The 18,057-nt window shown below is 51.2% G+C and overlaps 6 protein-coding genes across 6 annotated transcripts; 3 read left to right on the top strand and 3 right to left on the bottom strand.

Moving 5' to 3' along the window:
• Positions 1-302: 302 nt before the first annotated feature.
• Positions 303-3,853, top strand: N7481_009327 (Major facilitator superfamily domain general substrate transporter; the record flags this gene model as incomplete). The annotated part of the gene is made up of 4 exons (XM_057268546.1): positions 303-931; positions 1,026-1,426; positions 1,832-2,284; positions 2,364-3,853. The coding sequence occupies 4 exons, from the start codon at positions 303-305 to the stop codon at positions 3,851-3,853; spliced, it is 2,973 nt and encodes a 990-aa protein (XP_057119223.1).
• Positions 3,854-4,000: 147 nt separating this feature from the next.
• On the bottom strand, positions 4,001-5,525 carry N7481_009326 (heme-dependent oxidative N-demethylase family protein; the record flags this gene model as incomplete). Its single annotated transcript, XM_057268545.1, has 5 exons — positions 4,001-4,766; positions 4,849-4,972; positions 5,031-5,083; positions 5,135-5,237; positions 5,297-5,525. Coding segments are annotated over 5 exons (1,275 nt in total), but the record flags the coding sequence as incomplete, so codon positions are not given.
• A 638-nt stretch (positions 5,526-6,163) lies between these two features.
• On the bottom strand, positions 6,164-8,117 carry N7481_009325 (dolichyl-P-Man:Man(6)GlcNAc(2)-PP-dolichol alpha-1,2-mannosyltransferase; the record flags this gene model as incomplete). The annotated part of the gene is made up of 4 exons (XM_057268544.1): positions 6,164-6,421; positions 6,485-7,279; positions 7,337-8,003; positions 8,065-8,117. 4 exons carry the CDS (start codon positions 8,115-8,117, stop codon positions 6,164-6,166), a joined length of 1,773 nt encoding a protein of 590 aa, XP_057119221.1.
• A 267-nt stretch (positions 8,118-8,384) lies between these two features.
• On the top strand, positions 8,385-10,422 carry N7481_009324 (RNA-binding snoRNP assembly protein NAF1; the record flags this gene model as incomplete). The annotated part of the gene is made up of 2 exons (XM_057268543.1): positions 8,385-9,639; positions 9,695-10,422. The coding sequence occupies 2 exons, from the start codon at positions 8,385-8,387 to the stop codon at positions 10,420-10,422; spliced, it is 1,983 nt and encodes a 660-aa protein (XP_057119220.1).
• Positions 10,423-10,716: 294 nt separating this feature from the next.
• Positions 10,717-12,462, bottom strand: N7481_009323 (U4/U6-U5 snRNP complex subunit PRP3; the record flags this gene model as incomplete). The annotated part of the gene is made up of 1 exon (XM_057268542.1): positions 10,717-12,462. One exon carries the CDS (start codon positions 12,460-12,462, stop codon positions 10,717-10,719), a length of 1,746 nt encoding a protein of 581 aa, XP_057119219.1.
• Positions 12,463-12,759: 297 nt separating this feature from the next.
• On the top strand, positions 12,760-18,018 carry N7481_009322 (DNA-directed RNA polymerase I core subunit RPA190; the record flags this gene model as incomplete). The annotated part of the gene is made up of 5 exons (XM_057268541.1): positions 12,760-12,944; positions 13,029-13,523; positions 13,588-14,697; positions 14,749-16,372; positions 16,438-18,018. 5 exons carry the CDS (start codon positions 12,760-12,762, stop codon positions 18,016-18,018), a joined length of 4,995 nt encoding a protein of 1,664 aa, XP_057119218.1.
• Between the last annotated feature and the right edge of the window lie 39 nt (positions 18,019-18,057).

Raw genomic sequence — 18,057 nt, 5'->3', positions numbered from 1 at the left:
CCCGTCAGCCTCTTCTCTCCTCGTAGGTTTCCACTCCGTCAACTTCTTTCACTCCTTTCAAACCACCCCTGCCCACTATATTGAGAAGTGCTGCGGATACCTTCCTATTGTTCGGAGAAACCTTCCGTTTATCGCCTCTAGATTTCTTATCGCCACACTCCGCTCTTCCGCTCTGACTCCGCGATTCGGGCCCCGGATCTTTTTGTGATTATTTTTCTTTTCTTTTGATATTTGGACTTCGCCCCATAGATACAATCGCCTAGATACGGTGAGGGATAAATGACTCTGCTTGAAAGTCGGATATGAGCCTCTTTCAGAAGGGAATCGGCTCCCACGCTGTCACATTCGCAACCCGACCACGATTAATTGTACCCCGAGCTCCGCTGCGACGAGTGCGACAGCCCCGACGATACAAATCCTCCACCCCCGAACAGCCACCTGCGCAGGGAAACCCCACCAAAGATGGATCGGCGGTGAACACAAATACTTCAAATACTTCTACAAACCCTTCTTCGCCGTCGAGTTCGTCCGGTGCACAACAACCATCCAATGCCTCGGCGGCAGTGGGTGCGGCGGGTGCGGCGACCACACCCACAGGCGCTACTGAGGTTGTGCGTTCTCGGGGATTCAAGGAGATCATAAAGGCTAGTCCTTTAGGTCGACTTGGGAGGTGGTATTCGGGTGCTCAGGCGCGGAAACCCTATACTGTACAGGTGTGGAGTTCAATCGTGATATACTTGTGTGGAGATCTGAGTGCTCAGCTGCTGTTCCCCGAGAAGCCATCGCCAAAGGAACAAGCTAAGCTTAAGGAGACATCAGAGATACATGAGGAAGACGACACGGAGAAGAGCTTTTTGTCTACGTACGATCCCTGGAGGACTGCACGGCATCTGGTTGTCGGAGCGGGATCGAGTATTCCGTCATATCATTGGTAAGTTAGACCTATCGCGGAGACTCAAGCAAAGTCTGCAGGGCATATTGTGATCAAGATACGGAGCATGCAGAGAACTGACCCTTATTTCTAGGTTCTGGTGGCTCCACAACAATTTCAACTTTTCATCCAAGCTTCTGTCAATCCTTACAAAAGTGGCGGTTCAGCAGGCATGCTTCACGCCCGTATTCAACACCTACTTCTTCAGCGTCCACTCCCTTCTTGGTGGTGCAACTTTTGAGGAAACCTGGGAGCGTTTGAAGAAGGCCCTCCCGGTCAGTGTTACCAACAGCGTCAAGCTCTGGCCTGCCGTTACTGCCTTCAGTCTGGTCTATGTGCAGCCGCAGTTCCGCAATGTCTTCGGAGGTGTTATTGCCGTTGGCTGGCAAACGTATCTGAGCTGGTTGAACCAGAAGGCTAAACACGAAGTTGAGATGGCCGAGCTGGCGGCTGCAGCCGAGAGCGCAGTCTCCGAAACAGCGAATCCTTTGAATGGTAAGCTGGTTTCCGCAGCAGGAACTGCTTGATAAAGAGTCGAGGATCTGTTTCTCATTTAGAATTCACATGGGGACCTTTGTATAGATGTCACGCCGAACATAACCGGCGTTGGGAGGGGGAGATTTATTTTGATGAGCGATGCATTTTTGGCTACGGCCAACAACACTAGACAATAGACCTAGATTTCTTTTCTTTCGTTTATCTCATCTTAAATATACCAATTGAAAAACACCCAAGATTTCATCCCTGTTCGACTGGAACTACCTTCGAAAGTTGTGAGTTGATCGATGTCCAATCATCGGCCGTGAATTCCCAAGCTTGACCTGCGATGACGCATGGCGCGTCTTGATCTTCAACTTTCGCATGCCACTGTAGGGACATGAGCTCTCTCGATTATCGCAGGCATGTCCTGCTCACCGCAACTGCCGCGGCCTGAACAATCTGATTCCAGTGACTACGGATCAGATTTCTCTCCCGAAGAAGACGAACTACTAAACGAGCTACTCGCCAAAGTCGTCGCGGAAAACGCGACTATTCTTCCCAACGCCACCACGACCTCGACCTCGACCTCGATCCCTACAGCCGCGCCGGTAACACAAAACACAAACAGAGTACTCTTACCATATCCCACGGATACCGAGACCCTACAACCGACGACTTTTGCGGCGCTCGTCGCGGATATTGAAGATGGTATTGAGGATGCCCCGGGTGTCAGCCTACTCAAAGTGCTGGGCCGGGAGAAGCCTCGTTCGCCATGGAGACAATCGAGTCAACGTCCTTGGATGGGCTCGCAAAGTGCAAGGGATTCTGCAGATAGAACAAGCCCGGGACCAAACAACAGGCCCAGCCCGCTTGGTAAGGATTTCTTCGAGCCCTGTGCCGCACTGACGATCCATTGAACTCAGTCTGACCCTTTATTATCCGAAGCGTTTAGTGGAACACCCTCACTCATCCGAAGGCAGAGAACGGGAGCGGGAGCGCAGTGCTGCGCGTGAGTTAGTTTGGACACAAGAAGCACAGACAGCTGCCACAATAGACACCAGATCTCCCGTGGAGCGGTTCAGACGCCCACCAAATAAGGCTTTCTCTGTAACTGACTTGGTTTCGCCTGCTTGGTGCGAGCTGCAATATTGGTATACCTTGACCAAGCATGGGAGGAAAAGAAGAACCCCCGCCATGAAAAAGGGCAGCGTCGTGCACAAGACCCTCGAGGACGAGATATATACTACCGTGCCAGTCGAGATCACCACCAAAGAAGATGCATGGGCCCTCAGGATATGGAATGTGATTCAGGGACTGCGGTTGCTGCGGGAATACGGCATCACTCGCGAATTGGAAGTTTGGGGCCTCATCGATGGAGAGGTTGTTAATGGAGTGATTGACCAGCTTTCGTACGAATGCCCAGACCCCGGGTTCGAGGCAACAGCTGCGAGATTTTATGAAGATGCAGCGACGTCGCGGGCCGCCATGCCTGAATACCAGATGTCCTTGTCGGACTATTTGCTTTCTTCCTCCCAAGGTGGAAGGAGGCTTTCAGACCTTGCTGAGCACCAGCCCGTGGAGGAATTCTACCCCCCCGAAGAGGAATCCATGGCTGTTTATGATCTACCGAGGATATACATGACAGACGTGAAGACCAAGGCGAATGGATCGGCTCCTACGGTCAAGAGCACATCTTTCCGGCCGACGCTCCTGCAATTGCAACTTTATTACCATATGCTCAACCGTCTTATTACGAGCGACGATGTAACGATTTACGTTCTTGCAGAACGCTATGGGTTTGACCCGGAACGTCCATTTACCGATACCTTCATAACTGAAGTGGGTGGATTGAATGATGAGTTTTTTAACGCCGAGTCTACCCAAGAGCTTGACATGGATGATATTCCAAAACCAGATGATGCTATACGGAGGTCTTCTGGCTCCAAACCAGCCTCTAGCCTCCCAAAGGCTAGTCAAGACTCAACAAGCATCCTCTTAACTCATGGGACTCTTGCAAGCCTCTGGGATTACATGAAAGACCAACTCCGTCTTACATTCCTGCCCGAATATTCATCAGCCCCGTCCCCTGTCGCACCCTCTATTCCATCACACACCCAGCCAGAAATGCTCAAAGAGTACCCTACCCTTCTTTCTCCTGTTCTTACCGCACGATACGTGTCGTCGGCCGCGACAACCGACCCCAAACCTCGGCATATCGGAAGTAGATCTTTCTTCTACGACACTGACACCATGAGTTCCTACATTACTGAACAAATGGAATGGTGGCGTGGTCAGCGTGATCCCCGTGGTGTCGACGTCATGGAGGCTTGGAAATGTCGTTTCTGTGACTTCAACGAGGAGTGCACTTGGAGACAAGAGCGAGCGTTAGAATATGCCAGACGAAACAGCAGACGGAGGACGAGTGCTTCGGTAGATGTCTGAAGTCTCTCATATCCCACACCCACACTCTACTCATACATCCTGCATAGAGATGGCGTTCATCAAACGAGAATAGACCCTCATAATAAAACATGCTAGAGTTAACATACGAAAGCTTGGAATACATACGCAAATCAATCATAATTCTAATTACAACGGATAAGCCCGTATATCATCTTCCTTCTCTACCTCCAGCCCATTCGCGACCTGCTCTTCATGCTTCTGATCCAAATACTCCAACAAAACCTCCTCATACTTCTGTTTCCCCTTATATCTCGAAACATCATTCCCCCAACTCCGAATCGCAGAAGCCAACCGACCAGGCACATAAGGCTCTTTAACAATCTCCGTAATCGGCTCAAAGTACGTCCGAATAGTAAATACCACCGCTCCCGACTTAGGCAACCTTCGCAAAGATTGTCTCTCGGAGCGAAAGAAATGATGCTCAATCGCCTTATTCTTCTGCGCCGTATTCCATGACACGGTCTCCGCATCTTCGGACCCGATGCTGTGCGACCAGGCCAGACTATCATCTACCTGGATGAAGTAATTATTTCGCAAAACGGGTTCTTCGGGCTTCAGTCGACGGAAAAAATTCATCATGCCCTTTTCGAGCTTCTCGCGGAATTGAGGTACGTCGCCCGAGGTGTGGATTTCTGAAAGTCGCATCCCGAATTTGTCGCTCAGGCGCCAGAATCCCGCTAGCAGGATTGCACCGGCTAGGAGGTAGTATTCGCCGTCGGGTCGTTCGAACATTAGGGCTAGGTCGTCTTGGACGAGCCGGGCTGCTGTTGCCATTGGGTCTTCGGGTAGTGGACGTTGGGTTATGTTGAAGGTTTCGTTGGTGGCTTTGTTGGTTATACCTGTTGGGGTCTTTTCGAACATGCTTGGGTAGCGCTCTGGGAGGTAAGCGCATCTGTTTGAGATTTGGTTAGATCTCGTTCATTGTTGTCGTAGTGGGAGGAGGAGGAGGAGGAGGAGGAGGAGGAGTTGCTTACAGTTCTTCAAGTAGTTCGATGGCACCGTCCATTGCCTCTGGTGCGGTGCCAAAGCACTTTTCTCCGCGTTCCTCGATTCTTTTCTTCTTGTCGGCGTGATATTTGAGGTAATGGTTGTCTAGTTCTTGAGAGTGATACATTCATTAGCATATATTCTGCACCACCATTAAAGTGAAATTTACCTATCCATTCATCCCACTTCATACTTCTCAACCCGAGTGTTATAAAATACTTTCTGCTCTAAATATTAGTCGATGCTGGTATATGCGATGGGCTTAGAACTCACGGGCCATATCGAAACGGCCTGTACGGGATGGGCTTGGTGTTGTGGACATCCCAGTCAGAGTAAGGTGCTGCGGCAGGCCTCTTGAAGGTAGAAGGTATCCATTCTGGTCCATATTTAGCTACCCACATTTCACTTTCAACCAGGAATTTGATGGCTACTTACCACCGAACTTTCTCGTCACCTTCTCCCTAACACCTGGGCTGGATGACGGTTTTTCTAGGTCGGGGGAGCCTGGTCTCGTCGACTTGCTGAAGCGTGCGATCCATTTTCGAGAAACGAGAAACCCCAGACAGATTGCCAAGTTGATGGCTAGGAAGATCCCCACGGGGTCTTTTGTTGGTGAGATGGATAGGAGGGTTTCGTGGAGATATTTCGTCACCGCCATGGCTAATTCTGGGATTTAGAACACACTGGCAGCTATATGCAGTCGAAGAATGTGGATAAGGCTTGTTCTATTAGACTAAAGTATCCATTGTCGAAAAGAGACAGATATATCGATAAAAACACTATATGTCCAGCTGAATGGAATAGTCTAAGCAGTCTTTTGTATTATAGTAAACTCAGAATCCCTTATCCTATAGTGTAACATCCTTGCAGGGATAAAATATCTCTCTCATAAATTGCCTTTCCTGTTAGTCCGATGCGATTGGGTCCTCTATCTGACAAGGAACGGACGTAGCGTGACTGAACTGCCACAAGTCGCGGGGAAACTAAAAGAGGGGATCCCGCTTTATCTCATCTCTTTCGAGCCGTTTGATCCGAGGCTGCAGTGAGACGAAAAGATCGTATGGATTACAAGCCAAAACATGGTTTATCTGCGGGGGACATGCTTATCATCTGCCAGGCCGAGCGCTCTCGAGGGATTTTTTTTTCCCGATCGGGTAAAGCGAGTATTAGCCTAAGGTTTGTACCCCGGATTCTCAGAAGAAGCGGGCTAACTACAGAGTGGAAGTGTGGAGGAAAGCATTGCAATAATAGTCACTTGACTTGTTTTGTAGACTGTGTATTGTCAAAAAATGACATAGCATACTATGCATTGCTTGTGTCAGTTCGACGCTGGAGGAGACAATATTGGCCCCATTTCCGCTGGAACTGATATGGAATAAAAGGTAGATCGGGAACCCAGATCAATCGACCTAGCAGGCTTGTTTGCGACGCATCTAGGAAGCTTGCACAAGAGATGTGTTCCCACTGGGATTCATCTAAGACGTAGTGGGGCTCTAGTTTGGTTGCTTCACGGTTTGGGAAGTGGGAATCAACTAGGAAAGAGCATTGTGAAATGTCGATCTGTTTCAATAGATTAGCTTGTCCGCAAACACTGAGTGGAAGGATTGTAACATGGGCACTTACATATTTGTCTAGGTCCTCTTCATTGAGATCGTTCATGCCAGACGGGATCTGTGAGGCACCCTCTAGCCGACCAAGGGCGTTTGGAGCATCAGGGAACTCGCCAGGAAGCAGACCGTTGAATTCACTCCGAATAAACTTGGCCCGCATATCGTGTGGCAAGAAGTATGAAGATGGGAATCGATACCATTCTTTACCGAAGCAGACGGATGCCCCAGCGTGGGTTACACCCACCTCTTGTAACGGCGAGAAAACCTTCAAGGGGGCGTTATATGCCGTGACCATTCCAAGAATACGTAACATTCCTGCATTGAAGGCCACCAAAACGACAGACAGGACCGCGGCGAGCTTGAGTTTGGCTGGCAAGCGACCAATAACCTCCTTTGGGTTGCTTGACCCAAGATAGGAGAGAATTATGTGGAAAGCGAGGGCCGCATTAAGAGCGATGAAGGGATACGCGGGGTACATGAAGCGCTCCTCCTTGTGTGGTTGCGAAGTAAAGATGCCAAACCACATGTAGAAAGGCGCGGTTAGAGTTATAGAGCGTAAAACGGCCTGAACGGATGTTGTATGAGACCGGAATAAAGCTTGGATGATAAGCAGCGGACCGGAAAACAGAGCTAGAGCAAACCAGACGTTGAAGTTCAAGAGGAGGTTCCGAATATAAAACGTCCACGGCTCGGTACCGAAGATCTCAGGACCTTTGCCTTGGCCACCGAAAACATTGTATGCAACAATATTCCAGGGCACGAGCGCAATCTTTCGGAAGAAAGCATAGTCAACTGCCATTTCAAGGCCCTGTAAGTTGTCTTAGTAGAGATCAAGAGTAAAGATGAGCTGGCACTTGAAACTTACCACAATTGCAAGGCATCGGAGAGCTCCATCGAATATCATGTAGAAAAGAGATCCCAGGGACCCGGCGAAAAAGCAGATCACGATCTCCTCGACAATCATAGGCAAAATAAGAGCTCCGGCGAATGGCCAGCCCACAACTGCCCCGAGACCGAACCACATAATCCCCTGGGCCGTTTTGGGTCCATTCTTATAGTCCAAGAAGGCAGCTAGGCCCAGCATAGATGTGTACATGGTGAATGAGGACGGCAAGAAGGAAGTTGCTGCATGGAACATGCCGGGGCTGAATATGGAGACCATCAGGAAGATCAGACCGATGCGAGGGTTGAGGGCTCGACAGATGGCAGAGTATAATCGGGTCTGGCATGCGGCACAGAGTAGGGCGAGGAAGATTCGGATAACATAGAACTCAGCAGACTTTGTGCTGACGAAAGGAGATGCCAGCTTGCCCACAAAAGCGTGAAGTGACACGTAGAGCCAGCTTCGAATTGAGTACACCGGCGAGTACTCCCATGTTTGAAGGCCATATCCGTGTTGGAGGTAATGGGTCGGCTCCCAGAAGTTAAAGACCTCATCGCAGTCTTGAATCGGAGCGAATAAAGCCGCTAGGATATTGACAACAAGGCATAGATATAGCGTGACATTCAAAGGCAGGTAGAACGGTGGAGGTCTAGGAGAGAGCAGTGTTAGCTAGATATACCATGCGCCAATTCCCCTTGACCATCACATACCGGGCCTTTGTGCGAGGCGTTGGACCCGAAGAAGAACTATTAGGTCCAGCCATTATGTTCCCCTATGTGCCACCACAGTTGCGCGTAATGTTGAGGCTCGAAGGTCCATATGGTCCCAGCAGGGTATTGGGAAGGTAGGGTGGGAGTCCACTTGGCAGGCGATAACGCGCGATAACAAAAACTCCGGCGACCGCAACGGCAACTTTGGCACTTCCGAAAAAAAAGTTACTGCCGACTTCTTGCGCTTCCTTCTTCTTGACACAAGCTTTATTATTTTATTTTGACGATAGTTCCTTGATTTCATACAGGGACTCATCAAGATGAGTGATCAGCAGATGTACTCAACTGGGTCTGAACTGCCTAGTGAAGGCCCTCCACTTAAGAAACCCTGCATGCTTGATACGCCACCCGTCGCAACAACTCCAGACGATGGTAGCGATTTCTACAATACACCCTTGCCTGCGGAGACTCCGGTGCCGAGTACGATGACCGATGCCTCCACACCTGCCACTGAAGCCATTCCTCCTGTACAACAAGTTCCAGCGATCCCGGGACTGGGCCTGATCAGCAACCCCAGCGACCAGCAAACCCCGCCAACTCAGCAAGTCAGGACCGAGGAAGAGCCGCAAATTCCTGCTGTGAAGTTGGAGAAGGATGAACCGATTTCCAAGTCCGAGGGCAACAACACAGCGACCAAGGAAGAGTCTGTGGATACCGCAGTCAATCAGGCCGCCGGCGATGAAGCACCCGCAACCACTGGGGAGGCTATGGAGGTGGACCAAAAACCCGAGCAAAGCAACCTGGATGCCAGCAGTGGATTGATCGACAATACCATAAAAGAGGAGAAAGAGGAGGAAGAACACCCTGAGTGGGAGGTCGATTCATCTCCATACGAGTCTTCCTCTGACAGCTCGTCCGACTCAGACGACAGCAGCGAGGACGAAGACTACCCAATTCTCACCCCCGAAGAGCAGGCCCGGATTTTGATGCAGGCTGAAGCTGGCTCTGACGATGAAGGAGAAGGCAAGGGCAAGTCGGGAGGATACATTCGTTCTACCAACGAGGTTGTGGAGGATGTGCTGCCAATCCCCGATATTACGATCACACCCGAAATGCCCATTGTACTACTGGGGAATCTCAAAACTCTCATCGAGAATGCCGCTCTTATCGAAGCCAGCACTTCAGGAGAGTATCAAGTCCTGGAGTCGGGCTCATTGCTTTGCTCAGAAGATCGCAAGGTTCTCGGTGTTGTTGCCGAAACCCTCGGCAGAGTCGAGAACCCCTTGTACACTGTCATGTACGCAACTGCCGCCGAGCCTACAGAGCGAGGTCTTTCTAAGGATATGACTGTTTACTATGTTCCGGCCCACTCGACATTTGTCTTCACACAGCCCCTAAAGGGTCTGAAGGGAAGCGATGCGTCTAACTTCCACGACGAGGAGATCGCAGTTGAAGAGATGGAATTCTCCGACGACGAAGCAGAGGCTGACTACAAGAAGAGACTGAAGCAGAAGCGCCAGGAAAGAAAGGATGCTAGGGATGGTGGCGGTGGACGTGGAAAGAAAGGACCGGCAGGTCCCTCCAAGTTAAGCCACACCGAACTTAACTATGACGATGCGGGGGGGCGAAGATGGTTACACACCCCTTGCCCGACCTAAGAATTACCACGAAATGATGGGAGCTCGAGAGGCACCAGTTGAGGGCACCGAGCGAGCATCCGGATTCCGTGGAGGTAGAGGTCGCGGACGGGGCTCTGACCGCGGACGAGGTGGTCGTGGACGAGGCAATGGAGGCCGAGGAGGAGGAGGAGGCTCGTACGAGCGTGATCAGGACCGTCGTCCTCAGAACCAACAAGGAAACAGTTCGCAGTTTGCATCTGCAGCACCTCAACACCAGCCTACTGGATATGGCCAACCGGCATATCCTCAGCAGCAACAGCAGCAACAGCAGCAACAGCAGCCGCAGCCCGCCTTTGGAATGCCCCAGGCTTTCGCTCCGTACCAGCAGTATGCGCCCCAACAGCAAGCACAGCTTCCTCAAGGCGCAGCTCCAGGACAGTTTCCTTTCCAATTCCCCTTCCAACAACCTTTTGCCCAGCCGAATCCTTTCCAATCTATCCCTCCTGGTGCGCATATCAATCCTCTTTTCTTGGCGGCATTGCAACAACAGCAACAATACCAGCAACCCCAGCAGCAGCAATATCAGCAACCCCAGCAGCAGCAATATCAACAGCCGCAGCAGGGCCAACAAGCTGCCCCACAGGGACAACAAAACCCTGCAATGAACTTTGACCAAGTCAAAGCTCAGTTGGATCTTCTACGGAATCTGAGCAACAACCAAGGGCCACCTCCCTCTTGATTTGGGTTTTCTTCTAGCTTCTTGGCATGATCTCAGTACTCAACCATTTGCATTAGGATCGGGGTTAATGTGGTTTTGCATATGGGTTCTATTTAAAAAAGTTCATGATTTGGTTCGGATATCTTTTAGCTCGCTTGTACGTTGTATGGATGATAGAATACATATTTGCTGCATGGAAGGCACACAGCTGATGAGATAATAATACTAGTATGATCGATTGGTATCGCTCGTTGTTAGCAAAGGCAGGTCAGATCAGTCGATTCTGCCAAAAATAGGACCAAAGGCTGAAATGCCTTAAAACTCAGCAGGCTTGGCGCTCTTCGCCAACACCCAGAAGTTCTCCATCTTTGCACGAGCCAGAACCTCCTTGGCTGCAGAGTCGGACTCGCAGGGTCTGGCACCCAGCCACTTTCTAAAAACTCGGGTCTTCGCCTGTCCTTCCCATAGAAGCGTGCACGTATTGTCACGGAAGTCCCGTAGCTCTCCCTTATCATCCTCTGTAGACCACCATATTGGTTGTCCCTCGCTCTTTTCAGAAGTAGTCGGACCGGGATTATCGGTCCAGTCGATTCGATTAAGCATGAGCTTGCGGTAATTGTTGATGGAGTGTTTTCCACCCTCGACGATAACCAAATTGACCTTAGGATGAGTGACGCAGACACCAGTCAAAGCATTTTGTTCTGCGTTCTTATTGATCTTAAAGCGGTTCCGGCCACTGGCGAGGTTGTCGATTCTGTAGACAGAAATATAGATACCCAGTTGGGCATCGGTCTCTTGCTGGGCCGCAAGCTTCTCGCGCCGTTGGTCTTTGGTCAACTTGCGATTTTCGTTCATGGTCTCGTGGTCCTCACGACGCTCGGTGATTTCCTTGTTCACGCGCGCTTCAACAGCCGTGGGGTCTTTGACGGCTTGTTCACCGAGAACCCGCATCAAATTAGACTTCTTGACCTTAGGAGCCGGCGCGGGCTCAAGACCCAGTCGGATCTTTGCTTGCTGTTCTTTCAGATCTGCCATGCGTCGCTGCCGGCGAATCTTCGCTTGCTCTTTGTGTGTAAGGAACATGGGTTTCTGCGCCGGTTGGTGCTTTTCCTGTGGTGGCTCAAGGAGCACAGGGTGTTGAATATAGCGTGTGATGATCGTGTCGGGAGTGTCCACCTTGACATTTGCTGGATCCTCGATGGCAGAATAATCGCCCCCACCGACCAAGCCCTCGTCCCACCATTCAATAGCAGGTGGTGCAGGTACGAGATATGATTTTTCGACATCCATATCTTCGTCAATACCGGCTTGTCGGGCCTTCTCCGCAATCCTCTTCTTCATAGCCTCCAATTGTGCCTGTCGTCGAAGAGCCGCAGCTTGTTGGATATATTTGCCCTTCTCATTGAAGATCAACTGCCGGGAATGGCGTGGTTTGGCAACGGTAGCCTTCGGGTCGAGACTGGGATCGAAGTATGGGTTATTCTTGATCTCCTCAATTGAAGGACCAGATAGATCCAGTCGAGCTTTGTTGCCGCGCTGGAAAGCAGATCCTGGTGTATCTCGCCGGTTGCCCCCTTTACCCTTTCCTCCACGGAAGTCTGGCGTCTTATCGGAAAGCAGTGCTGGATGGAGACCGACATCTAGACCACCACGAGCTTTGGACAGGCCATCGTCATCGAATGCCGGAGCGTGTGAAGGTACCGGCGCACTCGGTCGTTGTTGAGAAGGTGCATTGGCTCTGCTGGTCGCGGCGGCCACCCTGGCTTTCATCTGTTCTAACTTCGACATTGCGGCACTTGGCGCGGTCGAGCCTGGCGCGGGACTTGATCCTGCAGGAGGCGCTGGTGGTGTCGCGCCGCCGCGGGCTGCTGCTAGACGTGCGCGCACAGCTTCAGCCTTGGCTCTTGCTTCCGCTACCATCTTCTCGATATCCATCTTGGGTGCCGCAGGCGCCCCCTGACCTGGGGCTGGGGATCCATTGTTTGAGCGGGTCCTTTTTTGAGAATTATGATCGTCCTCTGCGGGATGAGGTCGCTTCAGCGCATTACCTGAGTCCGCCATGGTGATGATAAAGGTAAAGGGAGATCACGCAGGGACCACGGGGACCATGGGGACCACGACCAGTAGGAGGGAAAGTCGAAAGTCGAAAGTTGAAAGGTGGAACTGTGAAACTGTGAGAAAGGCAGAGCTGCATCTGCGTGGATCCCCCCCGGAGTAGGCGGTCAAGGCGGAAGATGGCAGAAAAAGTTGCTCCACGCCTGCGAGCAACTTTTTTCAATTTGTTCCGCATTGGAGACTCTTCGAGGCCCTTTGATAATCGCATAGCGTTTTCTGTTGCTCAAGGAGCCACAGGGCACAATGGCGACCTTCGCACGCCCAGTCTCCTCCAATATCGCCGGAGTAGACTTTACCGTTTACTCCGACGAGGAGATCAAAAAGCTCTCGGTGAAAAGAATTCAGAATACTCCGACTTTGGACTCTTTTAACAACCCGGTTCCTGGCGGTCTTTATGACCCTGCTATGGGCGCATGGGGTGACCATGTGTAAGCTCCTCCTCTCAATTGTTCTTCTATCTTCTATCGATCAAGTTTTTTGGGCTAACTGACCACCGATTTTCCGTCGATTAGCTGTACTACATGTCGCTTGAACTCTTGGTCTTGCACTGGCCACGCCGGCCACATTGAGCTCCCAGTTCCCGTTTACAATGTCACTTTCTTCGATCATATCTACCGCTTGATTCGCGCCCAGTGTGTGTACTGTCATCGGTTGCAAATGTCCCGCTCACTTGTCAACCTGTATGTCTGCAAACTGCGCCTCCTCCAATACGGCTTGACCGGAGAAGTCGCCAAGGTGGAAGAGATTGGATCCGCCAAAGGTGCCGCTTCCAAGGCTCAGACACAGAAGGGCGATGGCTCAGACTCTGAAGAAGAGGACGATGAGTCCATCATGGAAAAGCGCACTGCCTACGTCACCCGCTGCATCAAGGAAGCCAAGAAAGACGGACGATTGGATGGAGTAATGACCGGCGCAAAGAACCCCATCGCTGCTGAGAATAGGCGAGAGCTTGTGAAGCAATTCTTGAAGGATATTAACGGCAATAAGAAATGTAACAACTGCAGTGGGTACGTTACTTTTGGAATACCTTTCTCTCAATAGAGTTTGCTCTAAGCTAACATTGTCGTTCAGTATCACACCCTCCTACCGAAAGGATCGCTACAACAAGATCTTCCGAAAGGGCTTGACCGAAAAGTCGAAGCTGGCCATGTTGCACGGTGGATTCCAGGCTCCCAACAGCTTGGTCCTTCTTGACCAGGAAAAGAAGTCTGCTTCGAAAGAAGGCGGCGAAACTTCTGTGTCCGAGGTTCACGGTGCCGAGGAAGAGATCCGCCGCGGTGCTGCTGTCACGAAGACGGCGACGGCTGGGGAGTCTGGCCAGGAGTTCGTGACTTCATCTGAAGCCTACAGTGCTATGCAACTTCTGTTCCAAAAGGATAGCGAGGTTCTTCAGCTCGTCTATAATTCTCGGCCGGCTCCGAAGGGTGTCAAGGTTGTCTCTGCTGACATGTTCTTCATTAAGAGCATCATGGTTCCCCCGAACAAGTATCGCCCCGCTGCCCCTCAAGGCCCCGGCGAGATCATGGAGGCTATGCAGAATACCCCCTTCAACAATATTCTCAAGCAGTGCGATCTCATTAACCAGATTTCCAAGGAGATTCAAAATGAGGACGAGAAGGCTCTTTCTCGCGTGCGCAACTACGGCGACCTTCTCCAAGCTATCGTTACGCTTCAAGACCAAGTCAACGGTCTCATTGATCGAGAGCGTACTTCCGTGACTGGCTCTGCCATCGCGTCTCTGCCAAACGGTATCAAGCAAATTTTGGAAAAGAAGGAGGGTTTGTTCCGAAAGAACATGATGGGAAAGCGTGTCAATTTCGCTGCTCGTTCCGTCATTTCTCCTGATCCCAATCTTGAAACAAATGAGATCGGTGTGCCCATGGTGTTTGCTAAGAAGCTGACCTTCCCTGAGCCTGTTACCAACCACAACTTCTGGGAGATGAAAGAGGCTGTGATCAATGGCCCTGACAAATACCCCGGTGCTTCCGCGATCGAGAATGAAAACGGTCAAGTCGTCAACTTGAAGTTCAAGAGTCTTGACGAACGTACTGCTCTTGCAAACCAACTGCTTGCCCCGTCGAACTGGCGTCTCAAGGGCTCGCGAAACAAGAAGGTCTACCGCCATCTTACTAATGGAGATATGGTTCTGCTGAACAGACAGCCGACTCTGCACAAGCCCAGGTTTGTGGACTTTTTGATTTCTATCTAATTCCCTAGCTAACCTCTTCACAGTATGATGGGTCACAAGGCTCGTGTTCTCCCTAATGAACGGACCATTCGCATGCACTACGCCAACTGTAACACCTACAATGCCGATTTCGATGGTGACGAGATGAATATGCACTTTCCCCAAAACGAGCTCGCTCAGGCCGAGGCCAGAACATTGGCAGACGCCGATCACCAGTATCTGGTCGCCACCTCTGGAAAGCCGCTGAGAGGTCTGATCCAGGATCATATTTCGATGGCTGTCTGGTTTACGTGCCGTGATAGTTTCTTCGACAAGGAAGATTACGACCAATTGCTCTACAACTGTATTCGTCCCGAACATTCTCATATCCAAGGCGACCGCATCCAAACAGTTGAGCCCGCTTTCCTCAAGCCCAAGCCGATGTGGACTGGTAAGCAGATCGTCACGACGATTCTCAAGAATATCAAGCCTGCGGATCGTGCCGGACTCACCCTCAAGGGCAAGTCTTCCACCCCTGGTGATCGCTGGGGCAAGGACAATGAAGAAGGCACCGTCATTTTCAAGGACGGAGAGTATCTGTGCGGTATCCTTGATAAGAAGCAACTTGGTCCGACTGCTGGAGGTCTTGTCGACGCTGTTCACGAGATCTACGGCCACATTGTTGCTGGAAAGCTGCTCAGTATTCTTGGACGTCTGCTTACTCGTTTCCTGAACATGCGGGCGTTCACTTGTGGTATTGATGATCTTCGATTGACCAAGGAGGGTGATCGCGCACGCAAGGAGAAGCTGAAGACTGCCCCCGAAATGGGTCGGGAGGTTGCTCTGAAGTATGTTACTCTGGACCAGGCGAACGTTCCTGATCAGGATGCCGAGTTGAACAGGCGACTGGAGGATGTTCTCCGCGATGACGATAAGCAAGGTGGACTGGATAGCGTTTCCAACGCCCGATCTGCCAAGCTGTCCTCAGAAATCACCGCAGCCTGTTTGCCAGGCGGTCTTGCCAAGCCTTTCCCCTGGAACCAAATGCAGTCGATGACCATCACCGGAGCTAAGGGTTCGGGCGTTAACGCCAACCTGATTTCTTGTAACCTGGGTCAACAGGTTTTGGAAGGTCGTCGTGTCCCTGTTATGATCAGTGGAAAAACTCTTCCATCTTTCCGAGCCTTTGAGACTCATCCCATGGCTGGTGGTTACGTCTCTGGTCGTTTCTTGACTGGTATCAAGCCTCAAGAGTACTATTTCCACGCCATGGCCGGTCGTGAGGGTCTTATCGATACCGCCGTCAAGACTTCCCGTTCCGGTTACCTGCAACGTTGCTTGATTAAGGGTATGGAGGGCTTGAAGGCTGAGTACGATTCTTCCGTTCGTGAGGCTTCGGATGGCTCGATCGTCCAATTCCTGTACGGAGAGGATGGTCTTGATATCACGAAGCAAGTCCACCTTAATGATTTCGGATTCCTCGCCCAGAATCATGTCTCCATTTCGAAGCAAGTTCAGGCCGATGACTTCCATAGCCTTTCCAAGGAAGACGTTACCGCCTACAAGGATTCGATGAAGAAGGCCCGCAAGACCGGGAATCTTGATTCTATGGATCCCATTCTGTCTCACTATCACCCCGGTGGTAACTTGGGTAGTACCTCTGAGGCTTTCGCCCAAGCACTCAAGAAGGTAGGCACTTTCTTCCCTCTCAATTGTCGCTTTCATATGACTTTCTGACTAACACATTTTTACAGTACACCGATGATAATCCGGACGGCCTTTTCAAGGATAAGAAGAAGGACATTGCGGGTACCGTTGGCAAGAAGACCTTTGATGTTCTGATGAACATGAAGTACATGAAGTCCACCATCGACCCCGGTGAGGCTGTTGGTGTCATGGCCGGTCAGTCCGTCGGTGAACCCTCGACACAGATGACCCTAAACACTTTCCATTTGGCTGGTCACTCCGCAAAGAACGTGACACTGGGTATTCCTCGACTGCGTGAAATTGTCATGACAGCAAGTGCTAACATCATGACCCCTACCATGACCATGCTGTTGAACGAGGAGATAAGCAAGGAAGATTCGGAGAAGTTTGCCAAGGCCATCAGTAAGCTCAGCGTCGCCGAGGTCGTTGACAAAGTGCAAGTTAAGGAGCGAATCGGTTCTGGCGTGGGTTACGCCAAGGCCAAGATCTATGACATTGAGCTCACCTTCTTCCCGGCCGAGGAATACTGCAAGGAGTATGCTATCCAAACCAAGGACGTGCAGAACGGCTTGCAAGCCAAGTTCATTCCTCGCCTGATCAAGCTCACCAGGGCTGAGCTGAAGAAGCGTAATGAGGACAAGACTGGTCAGAAGGCTTCCACCTCCCAACCTGAGATTGGTGTTTCCGTTGGCCGAGTTCCCGAGGGTCCCAGTGGACCGGATGGCGAGGCTCAACCAGGCGATGACGACGACGAGGACGACGAGGATGATGCCAAGCGCGCCAGCGGAAACTCGAACAAGAGTAACCAGATCTCGTATGAAGCACCCGATGATGACGAGCAGGACATCATGAACCGTCAAGACACCCCCGATGAAGATGATGAGACAGAGAACCAAACCCGCACCACTGGTGACGTCGACATGGATAGCGATTCGGACGAGGACTCGGACGACGACAGCAACACGCGCGAGGACGACGTCAAGGGCAAGTTCGTTGAGGTTACCAAGTTCAAGTTCGACCCTAAGAAGGGTGGCTCTTGCACTATCCAACTGCAATACGATATCGAGACCCCTAAGCTTCTGCTCCTACCCCTCGTCGAGCAGGCTTGCCACAACGCCGTGATCCAGTCTATTCCCAACCTGGGCAACTGTGTCTTCGTTGAGGCCGACGACATCAAGGGCGACCCTGCCAACATCCTCACCGATGGTGTGAACTTGCTCGCCATGCGCGACTACCAAGACATCATCAAACCTCACTCGCTCTACTGTAACTCCATCCACGACATGCTGAACCTTTACGGTGTTGAGGCCGCCCGTGCCACCATCATCCGCGAAATGGACGCCGTTTTCAAGGGTCACAGTATCTCCGTCGACAACCGCCATCTGAACTTGATTGGTGATGTGATGACTCAGTCCGGTGGCTTCAAGGCCTTCAGCCGTAATGGCCTGGTCAAGGACTCCACCTCGCCCTTCTCTCGGATGTCTTTCGAAACTACTGTTGGTGCTCTGAAGGATGCCGTTCTCGAAAGAGATTGGGACGATCTCAAGGGCCCGAGTAGTAGAATTGTCGTCGGTCGTGCCGGTACTGTTGGTACTGGTGCCTTCGATGTTCTCGCCCCTGTAGCATAGTCGCCTTGTTGCCCCGGAGTTACTTTTTATCATCATGGT

Source organism: Penicillium waksmanii (assembly GCF_028829765.1).
Source record: "Penicillium waksmanii strain IBT 27052 chromosome Unknown utg000008l:1.0-5622682.0:1.0-5626561.0, whole genome shotgun sequence".
In the NCBI taxonomy this organism is placed as follows: Eukaryota; Fungi; Ascomycota; class Eurotiomycetes; order Eurotiales; family Aspergillaceae; genus Penicillium; species Penicillium waksmanii.
This window is presented reverse-complemented; position numbering and strand designations above follow the sequence as displayed.